The 11,170-nt window shown below is 35.7% G+C and overlaps 1 protein-coding gene across 1 annotated transcript in view; it reads right to left on the bottom strand.

Annotated features, from left to right (window-relative positions):
* Positions 1 to 11,170, bottom strand: part of ZFPM2 (zinc finger protein, FOG family member 2) — a 167,824-nt gene that overhangs the window by 104,549 nt on the left and 52,105 nt on the right. The window contains exon 2 of the mRNA XM_015822727.1: positions 5,160 to 5,271. Within this exon, the coding sequence (XP_015678213.1) occupies positions 5,160 to 5,271 (112 nt within the window). The remainder of the gene's footprint in view (positions 1 to 5,159; positions 5,272 to 11,170) is intronic.

The raw sequence follows: 11,170 nt of genomic DNA, 5'->3' as shown, positions 1-11,170 counted from the left end.
CTTCTGTCATTTCATTTCATGTTCCGCATTGATCGTTTTTACATTTGTGATCATGATTTACTGATATTATTTTGTTTTCTATCTAGCCGCACCGAGTACTTTTAGCCTTCATTATTTAGATGACTAAAAAACAGCATTAGTGCTTTTTCCACTCCTGTTCAATGCATGCTTAATGAAATGTGAGGGGATAATTCTACGTAAATAATAATTGATAATTGACTCAGCAGTGACAATTTATGTATAGTCTCATGTGCTGTAAAATGTCCAGATCCTCTTCATTTGAAACCTGATGTCTCTTCATGTTTGAACTTTTTAAATAAAACAATGATTTTGTTGAGTATGTGTACATTTTCAAGAATACATGTCTTTTCCCTGATTTTTTTAATTTTCATCTTGTTTCTTAATTAAATTCTAAGGAGTACTTGGCTAGGCATTTCTTACTTTTATTCCATGACCACAACATATAAACAATAACTTGAGAATACTCCCTTTTTTATGACCCTGTAATCCATTAATTTGGCGTAGAGTTGGGGGTGACTAGATGGAACTGAGCACTTACTGTTCAGATACCTTTCCTGATTTATTCAAGAAAGTGCAGGCCAATTAAATAAAGGACTTAGTAATTTGCAGCAAAAATAAAAAAAATCATTAAATGTGATTATCTACATTAAAACTTAGTCATATTTAATGATATCTGTTAGCATCATCCTTTTATAGCATATCTATCATCCATCCATCCATCCATCATCTATCTTAGATTTGAATGGGCATCAAATCAACATATGACCCTGGGTAGTGAACAGCAAATTGTGTTCTACATGGGGCTGCCCTTCTGGAATATCTAGAAGCTTCAGCTGGTATAAAAGGCAGAAGTGCAGGCAGTATTGTGTGCTTCTAGAAGAACACGTTACACCTCTGCTCCATAAGCTGCATTGGTTGCCAGTTTGGTCCCAATTCAAGATACTGCTTTTGACATTTAAAGACTTTCAAGGTTTGGGGCTGGGTTATTTGAGGGATCATCTCTCCCCCATTACATCTGCTCATCTCATCAGATCTGGCAAGAGAGGAATACTGTGTGTCCAGTTTCTCAAGGAACTAAACTTGGCGGATCCAAATAAGTAGGAACTTCTCTGCTCTGGCACCTACCTTATGGAACATTCTTCCCACTGAAGTGAGGTAATCTCTGTCCCTCCTTATTTTGCAGAAGTCCCTCAAGATCTCGTGTATCATCAGGCCTTGTGGCTTCAGGGGACCAGTGAGATCTTGAGGTTGTTTCATTGCTGATTAAATCTTGTGTGTGTGTGTGTGTGTGTGTGTGTGTGTGTGTGTATGTGTATGTTTGTGTTTCCCATGTTTATTGTTTTTAAGTTTGTTTTGCTGTAAACCACCCAGAATCATTCTTGTGAGTTGAGTACACATATAAATTTGATAAATAAATTTAAAACAATAAAAATATCAATAAAATCAGAAATATATCACATACTGATGACCTATTTTTTGTTCAGATCTATCAGTAAATACTTTTTTCTATTGGAAAAGATCTTCCAAAGTTGCTTAAGCTAAATTAGAAAAATCTGGGCTAAAAAGTTCAGTATTTTTGTTAATATGCTAATCAAAAAAACTTAAATGGTTTTATGAAAAACACATTCTATAGTAACCAGTATATTTCATTAAAAATACTTTTGTATTTTCAAACAACTAAGCATGTACTGCATTTTAAGAATACAGGATCATAACTTCATTGCAATTAGCAATGACTAAAGCACATCCAATTTCCGTATTTGTTAGCTATCATAAACCTTTTGCTGAAAGACGTGTATCCGAAGTAAAGTTTCAAGTTTCTTAAGAGAACAGCAATAGAGTCTGGGAAAGAATATGCTGTCATCACCAGAACTATAGTCTGAAAGATTTTCAACAGGACAAACGTGGTTAGAATGCTTATTGAAAGCAGATACATATTATGAATACCAGGTTATTCATTATATGGTTTCTGTTACTTTATTTTCTAAGCAACTTGGAAGGACTGCTCGATCAGCATGATACACAGTGGAGATCTCACTGTTTTTTATAAACAGATGGAAACCTTCTATTCAGAGATCGAAATCTAATCTAACTTTGAGATGAGCAAATGATACAAACTGCATTTTGAGGATCACATGAGTATCATTACATGGATTATACCAGAGGTCCCCAACCTTTTGGGCACCAGGGACCGATTCCGTGGAGAGAGGTTTCTCCACGGACCGGAGAGTGTGTGGTTTTGTGTGCTGCCTGCATCCTGCAGATGGGGCTTTGCTTGTTTGTGCAGCCCAGTTGCTGGCATGCCACGGCCCAGTACCGGTTGAAGACCAGGGGTTGGCGACCCCTGGATTATACAATACAGGTAGTCCTCAACTTATGACCACAATTAAGTCCAAAATTTCTGTTGTGAAACATTTGGTTAGTGAGTTTTTGCCCTATTTTATGACCTTTCTTGCCACAGTTGTTAAGTGAAACACTGCAGTTGATAAGTTGTAACCCAGTTGGTAAGTGAATCTGTCTTCCCCATTGACTCTGCTTGTCAGAAGGTTGCAAAAGTGATCACATGACCTTGGGACACAGCAATGGTCATAAATATGAACTATTTGCCAGGCAACTGAATTTTGATCACATGATCATGGGGATGCTGCAAAAGTCATAACATCCTTATTCTACTCTGTCATATTGCCTCCAAATCTAGTGATTCACTTATAATTTACTGCTTTAAATTTGCTGGGGACAGTACATTACCCAACAGGAATGTCAAAACTATACAATGCAACTGTTGTCGCCATATCCTGTTGCACTGAATTTTGTCATTTCTAACTATGAAATTTGATTTTTCAGTATCTTCCAATTTTATTGAATCCTGCACAAAAGTGATGATCCATTCACTTTCGTGAAGAATTCATTCAGTCTTACTATATGCATAAAACATGAGTTAGTGAAACGTCCTCATTAGTATCATTTCAGGCTGCACTTTAATCAAATAAAAAGCAATGTGCGGGTAATAATGCTGAAGTTAAAATGAAATGTTCATTTTTAAGTAGAAAGAATTTTCACACTCAAACATTTAACAATAAAACATTTCATCAACCTTAAGGAGTATAATCTAAGAGTGATTTTATCATGTTATCTGCCTTAGAGATATCTTGAGAAATTGGCAGCCTTATCACTGCTCAGTCAGATTTTGAGATGTGATAATATAAAAAAACCAAACAGGATTAGGTAGATATTGGAGAAAAAGTCAGAAATATGGTAATGTAATTTTTCAACTGTGAATACTATATGGCTTATTTTTTTAGACTGATATAGCAAAAGTTCTATATAAACTGTCATCAATAACTTATTTAGAAATATAAAGATGCATACTAAAATATACTATGTGCTAATATTGTACTATTTTATTTTTATTCAGTGTGGTTTTCTGATGTAATGTATCATTGCAGACTTCAGAAATATATATATTCTTCCTCTGGGTTTGGGCTTGCCCCTTAATTAAATATGTTCAGGTTACAAACAGTGTGTGTGTATGTTTTATATAATTATGTCATTAAAATAATGCATAAGAGCCTGATGTACAACTACTAATGTAAATTCTGTTTTCAATGTTTCAGTTTTCAGTGGCCCATCGTAGTCTAAAAGCAATCCTCTTAAAAATGTACAATTTGCAATGATTATAAAAACAAGATATAATTGTTTCTAGTAAGATTTAATAGCTCTTGATGTTATGATTGGCTTTGAATATTAATATGGGAATATAGGTCTTTATTTCCTGGACATTGTACACTGAAATGGTCACAAGGTTTTTACAATAAACAAATCTTTCATCTTTGTAGAGGTTTTAGTTAGGAACTTAAAAAAAAACTTAAAAATTTCCTAGACGTCTTCAATTTTAGAAGTAATCACAAACACTGAGACTGAGAATTTATCACTTGAAACATGAGTCTACTTAAAAATACTAAAAGTAGGAAGGAAAGAAAGAAATATATTAGAATCATAGAATGGGAAGTTTAGACCCAACACTAAAGAACTTCTGGTCCAATCCCTTTGCTGTGCATAAACTCACTACTCATTCACAGATCCATAGATCTACATTACATAGTTCATATTCATATTAAATTTGCACCATTTTTTCTCAAACATGACCACAACAAATCTGATAAGGGTGGAAATAAAATTCAACTTAGGGAAGATTAACTCCCAGTTTTATCCCATTGCCCCATTGTTTATCAACTGTTTGCATTGTTCCAAATACTGTTCCCCAATAGCATCTTAACTCAGAATTCCTGCTACTTATTCATTCCCCCATAACTCACAATGTCTAGAATCTCACAACATTCTGAAATCCTTTTGAGGTTACAATGCAACATTTGGTATATCTGCTTAAAACCTCATTTTTCTTCTGATCATTCAGTTTGGAAATTTACACAGTGGTAAGCAGTTATACTTAAGCATTCTAAAAATAGTATGGGGTTAATCCACAGGAACTGCTTTGTTTAGTTTTCTTTACACATGATAACTCATATATTCAGCAAGCCAAAGCTGGAATCTGATCCCTAATCAATGTGATCTTTCAGTTTTCAGAACCTTCAAAATCACAGTTCTCACAATAATCTTCTCCAAAACAATACATTTTTATTTACTTGTCACAGGTGGCAATAATTTATTTCTATTAGGTTAAAACTGCAACTGGGTGAGCCTCTTTTAAAAACTCAAAAGAATGTTCACAATAGATTCATGGCCTAATACAATGCAGTAGATTTATCTTAGGTTAGAAAAAAGAAGAATGAAGAAGCGGCTGCATTTAAACCAGCCACACTCAAAAATCAAAGATCTGGGAAGTATCGGGAGAGGTGCTTATGTTGCAAGTGAAGTAGGCAAGCTTTTTGTATCAGAAATGCATCAGGTAGAAGAAAGATATATGCCTTTAAAATATTCTGTTTGAACGCTGAATGATATATGCCTCTGTTTCATGCTCATGAACCAAACACTTATCCCTTTCTTAAAGTGGTAATAAAGAAAAGTGAGTTACTCATCCTTGCTGCTTGTATTTGCTGTCTATTATCAACGAGCATGTTTCTCCAGCACTGGGTTAATTCCTTATCAAGAAACAGGAAGAAAAATTAGCTTGGATTTACCTTTGCTGTACACAATGCAGTTGTTTTTGTTGTCTTCTACTCCTTGCCAAGTCATATCCAGCAACCACTTGGGGCCCGCAGTCAACACCATAGGGAGTGGAGCCTTTGCCTTCTGGGGAAAAAAGGCAACAAACATAGACCAGTAAGTTTGTGTTGATTACAAATTTTAATGAAACTAGTAGCGATAACTTTATTTGCCAACTAATTTGATCTCCAAATCGAGAAACCTTATATCAAGACTGATGGAGAAGGGCAAGAGGAAGAAGAGCAGAAGGAGAACAAGAAGAAGGAAGAGGGTTAGTGCTTTGATAAAAATGAATGGCAGAATTATTATTGAGGATTTTTCTGAATGATAGCACTGGATCAGATCAGATTAGACAAATCTCTAGTGGCTTAGAATTATAAAGGGAATGTAGGTGACTTTCACAGCAAAAAGCCAAGTGTTTAGAAATGAACTTTAGACACATTGTACTTCATTATCAAGAGGATCTCTATTTCCTGAAACAGACAGGAAAGAATTTAAAGAATCAGTATCCATTTCAAAGCCTGAGTAACATTTATGTTTGGTGGGAAATTATTCTGAATGGATAATGTATTTTCTCCCTTTTTTCTTCTTTGAAGCCAGTGCTTGCTTTTACTGTTGCTGAAATAATGATGATTATAAACTCCAAAAAGAAAATTAGCAGCCAGAATGAATTTGAATGACCAAATGAGAGATGAGAGAAGAGTGCATATATACCCTGATTCACAAAAGACTGAGAAACACACAAGCATTTCCTCAACATGTTTTCCATAGTGCAAGTTAGGACAGAAAAATTCAAATCACTTTTGCTCAAGTTCACTGCTAAATCTAAATGCAAGGAATGAACTGGTCTAGAATTTAGAAAGGCTTATCCCCAGGTTTTTTTCCCAATGATTGGTAGTAAAATGCTATTTAGACAGTTATCATTAATCATTCCTTGTTCTGCATATCAAACATCTTGAAACTATAACTCAAAGTGCAAAGTACAATGAAAAGACTCTCTAGGTAATAATCTAGCAGGCTTTTTTATTTTTTTTAATATAGATATGGTGTTTTTCCAGAAGCTCCAGACCTGTCTTAGAAATTCCGTTGCAGTTTCTATCCCTGATCTAGAAGTCAGAAGTATAAAGTTAAAGTTTAATCCTATGAGACTTTTGGACCAGCCAATGAGGACGAGCTATGAGGTGCTATAACCACACTTCTGCCCTAATGCTAAACTTTTAGGTAGTGCACCTCTGCTACTGTCAGATCAGGATATGACATAGAAATCTACTTGGTTTTCTCTACTTAAAATTTTTATTATTACAATTGGCCCTCAAGTTACAACCACAACTGGGACCACAATTGCCATTGCTAAGCAAGGCAGTTGTTAAATGAGTCATGCTCAATATTACAACTTTTTTAGCCCTGGCTGGCAAGCAAATCACTGAAGTTTTTAAGTGAATCATGCTGATGTTAAGCGAATCTGGCTTAAGCCATTGTTTGTCAATCACATGATCCCAGGACACCACATCTGTTGTAAATACATGTCTATTGCCAAACAACTGAATTTTGATCAGATGACCATAGGGATGATACAACAGTCACAACTGTGAGGACCGGTCATAAGTGCCTTTTCAGTGCCACTGTAACTTCTGAATGGTCACTAAATGAATGGTTGTAAGTCAAAGACTACCTGTATTTCAATTTGTACTTTAGTGGGGCTAACAAAAAATAAACACGCACAGACAAGGGTAAAACAATTATTAATTAACACCACAAAAGCAGCAGCTAAAAAAAAAAAATCAAACCAATCTGAGGGCCAGACTGAAAATGAAGAACCTGACTTCTTTTCTACAGGTAGTCCTTGATTTACAACAGTTCATTTAGTGACCATTCGAAGTTACAATGGCACTGAAAAAAGTGACCGTTTTTCACACTTATGACACTTGCACATCACCATGTTCACGTGATCAAAATTGGGATCTTTGCAACTGATTCATATTTATGATGGTTGCAGTCTCTCGGGATCATGTGATCCCTTTTGCAAACTTCTGACAAGCAAAGTCAATGGGAAAGCCAGATTCACTTAACAACCATGTTATTGCCTTAACAGCTGCAGTGATTCACTTCACAAATATGGAAAGATCGGTCATAAAATGGGGCAAAGTTCCTTAACAAATGTCTCACTTAACAACAGAAATTTTGGGCTCAGTTGTGGTCGTAAAGTCGAGGAGTATTTGTATTGGCAGCTAAAGAGCTTGAAAATAGGCATCCCTGGGGGAAGGAGGGGTCAAAAGGTCAAGAATGTTGGCTGTGACCTCTTCCTCTTTACAGAGTTTTGATTGTTCAAGGCTTTGATGCCATCTCAACTTTTGACCCCTCTCCTGCTTGGAAGGGATGTAAAAGAAGGCTTGCCATCCTGCACTTGAGAAATGAGATTCTAAAATCTCTATTCTGCGCTCATTCAAAAGAAAGGCAAGTTTTAGCTTCTAATCTTTTATTTTAAAAGTGGGAGGATCATCCTAAATTCACTGAGAATATAGTAAGAGAAGCTGCCAATTCTTTTGAATGGAGGGGGTCATCTTAAATTCAGAGTCCTCTCCTTCCTGATAAATATAGCATTTCTATGTTTTATAATGTCCAATATAATATTCTCTCCCTGGGCATTAAATAAAGCTAGTATTATCATATTTTCAGTATTACTGGAATTTAACATTTTAACATTCACTTGTGGCAACTGAAAGAAAGGAAGTGTTTTACCATTATGAGTCTGTTGATAAAAAGCTCATGTTACCAGAGGTTTATAAATCAGCCTTCCATGATTAGTAACCGAATTCTAATACATAAGTGTTGATGCATTCATTTAAAAGGAGGAAATAAATCCACATATGTGCAGATGTGTTATCACATTTGAAATGAGTTTCATTTTACTTTTGTAAACTAATTTAACACATTTGCACTTCTTAAATCAATACACTAATTAGAACACAGTTAGTCTGGGGCAATTGTGCTTAGAATTTTGCAGTAAAATAATCCAGGACTCCTTAAAAATGAAGTGCTTGAAAGCATGCAGGAATGCAAATGAAACCTCAGTTTCTGAATCATTAAAGAGGTGATTGCAATCATGTAATCTAAACCCTACCTTTTTTTAATGCCTTATTCATGCAACCCATGTAAAATAGTGATGGGGCTTCTCCTATGTAGTCATCTTTTTGCCTGTTTTTACCTTTCGCTGGATTCCCCTCCAGCTGTGTTTTTTTGAAGCTCAAACAGCTGTTGAAAGCCACTTTTGGCGCCCCTTCATTCACCTCTTTCAAAAGATTTGCAAAATCCTATTACTTTGCAAACTAACTCATCACAAAAATGTGTATCCAAGACAAAAGCACATAAAAACAACCATATAGAATACTATTATAGTAGAATAGTATTATAATTAGATATAATTATTATTTTTCTTTTAACAACCCTGTAATCCCATGCATTAGAGTGGAGTCAGGGCAACTGAATAGAGCTGAGAGTTTATTGGCCAGATGCCCTCCCTGACACCTACACAGAGCTCACAGCAGATATTTTCCCTTTGTGCCCAGAGAGAGAAATGTCTGCCACTACCTAGGACTGAACTTACAGCCTCCTGATTGTGAGGCAAGAGCTCTACCTTTAGGCCACCATGCCGCCCATAATTAGATATAATTATATCTATATTAAATGAAAAATGTAAAAAATATATATTTTTAAATGGTTCATGGCTTTTTTGACATGCATTTAAAAAATATCATGCTTTAAGGAAGGACTCCTTCCTTAAGTTTTATTTCAATTTAAGCTCACCTTTTTTAAATATAATGTGTATAAAGCAGGCAGAATTGCGCAGGAGGCAAAAGTCAGTTCTTAGAAGTTAAATTTCAACCTTTCAGATGACTTTCAAAGATAGGTTTGATTGAGTGTTGGTGGGTAAAGGAAGAAAAATTATTAAAGATTTTAGGATTTTAGGATTTCTTTTAAAATATTTCCCATGCTGTTCTGATTTTGGGAATGGGAAGGCTAATCAGCTAGCAAGATTTCTTTTTTTCCCCATTCGTCAATCTTCAGGTAGTTTCCTCCTAACAAATAAGCACCTACCTTTAAAAAACCCACTAACACACTACTTGATCTGGCTTTCCCTACATGAAGCAAGGCTCTGTATTATTTGGACTGTGGGGAAATAAAAGTTTGAGCACTAATGTTGTATTAGCCTGGGGATATGGGCTATTCTTTCATCTTATTGTGGTAAAGGTTAGCAGGTCATTTCTTGCACTCATAGTGACATTTGCTGCTGGAATTATCTTTATGTTAGGATCTGTTCTTTTCAAAGGAGATCAAGACTACAGACAACCTAACCTGGACAACTTATTCTCATGTTCAGCGACATGATTAAGAAAATAAAGTTTTACTATATTTTTACTCAAATATACACATAATATCAAAAGGTTTACTTGTGGCCTCCATGTCAAATACACATATATCAAAGTTAGCAACAAATCTCAGCAATCAACTTCACTAGCCTGATGGAGAAAAAAATGCAGTTTAAAAAAACCCTAAAAACTGGTTATTCCTTCAAATTAAGGTGTTTGGTAAGTTAGGTTGAGGATGATGTGTGAGAATGCTGTTTTTTATTTGTTCCCTTGGAGTGACTGTGTTTTTTTCTATGAATTATTATTTTCTTTTTAATGTTGTAAAGCTGCTCAGAATCATTTAGGAGTTGAGTAGCCTAAAAATTGGATGGATGGATGGATGGATGGATGGATGGATGGATGGATGGATGGATGGATGGATGGAACAGACAGACTTCCAGAATGCCATCTTTTGAACTATCTTGCCATGTCTTTATTTTGGATGTTTATCCTCAGATATCTGCATTTCTCTATTATTAATTCAAGGGTTTTTTTGGTTTTTTTAAAAATCAATTATCTCTCTTAAATCTTCTTCTCTTTACAATCTTCTAATATATTTTTCAGTGTCACCTTTCCTGTAATAACTCTGAATGCCAAATCCTCAAAATAAAAAGGGCATACTTTTAAAAATAAATTATAAAAGAGCTAACAATCTCTAATTCAAATTTTATGACCTATAATTTTATTCTAACCTTAATCAAATCAGAACCTATTTAAAAAAACAGAAACTATCAAATACTTACAACAGAACATAAATGTGACACATATCTTGTAAATGTTAATCTAAGGTAACAAACCTCTGATCTTTAGTCCTTCATGTAACAAAACCAGAAAAATATTTCAGTATTTTTCCATTATTCAGTTTCAGGATCAGACCAATTGGAACAAGGCAGGCAAGGCCAAAAGTGGATCTCTTAGGGAGCAATTAGAATCTGCTAATGAGGATAAGAGAGGTTAAGCAGATAGCTGCTTTTTACCAGCCTTTCAAGTAATTCAGCAAAGAAGTGAGGTAACCCTAAAGGGCTGTTTATGAAGACTCAGAAGGTTAACAGAGATAAAAATAGCCAGTAAGAAGCTTGACCATACTTTTGCTTTTTAGCTTAAAAGGAATTGTTCATAATTCAGTCATCTTAAATTGTACATCTTGTTCTCATCAAGGTCTATTACTCATGATTCTTTAGGTGCAACATCACAAGTTTTCTTGTGATGCAGTAAATGGGAAAAAACCCAAATTGATCAGATTTTTAGAGAGGGGTTTTGATAAATTTTTAGGGGGTATGGGGGGGGAGGTTCCCCTTAGGTCAGGACCAGCCATGTCTGGGGGTTGCGGTGCAGAAAGGGTGGGGGGGAGGGTGGGGGGTTGAAGGAGGAGGGAGGAATTAGTACGGTCAGTGGGAGGGGCAGATATGGCGGGAGCAGAGGACCATATCAAGTTAGGGGAGCACGCACACGCTATTTACAAGCTTGTGGGTGCTCCGGTCCTCAGGCCTCTACTCGGTCCCCAGGAGACTTAGACCCTCCGGCCCGGGACCATCGGCTGATGCTATGTAATGCCAGGTCCGTGGTTAATAAGGCCCCCC

Source organism: Protobothrops mucrosquamatus, unplaced genomic scaffold (assembly GCF_001527695.2).
Source record: "Protobothrops mucrosquamatus isolate PMUCROS unplaced genomic scaffold, P.Mucros_1.0 scaffold1656, whole genome shotgun sequence".
Taxonomy (NCBI): domain Eukaryota; kingdom Metazoa; phylum Chordata; class Lepidosauria; order Squamata; family Viperidae; genus Protobothrops; species Protobothrops mucrosquamatus.
This window is presented reverse-complemented; position numbering and strand designations above follow the sequence as displayed.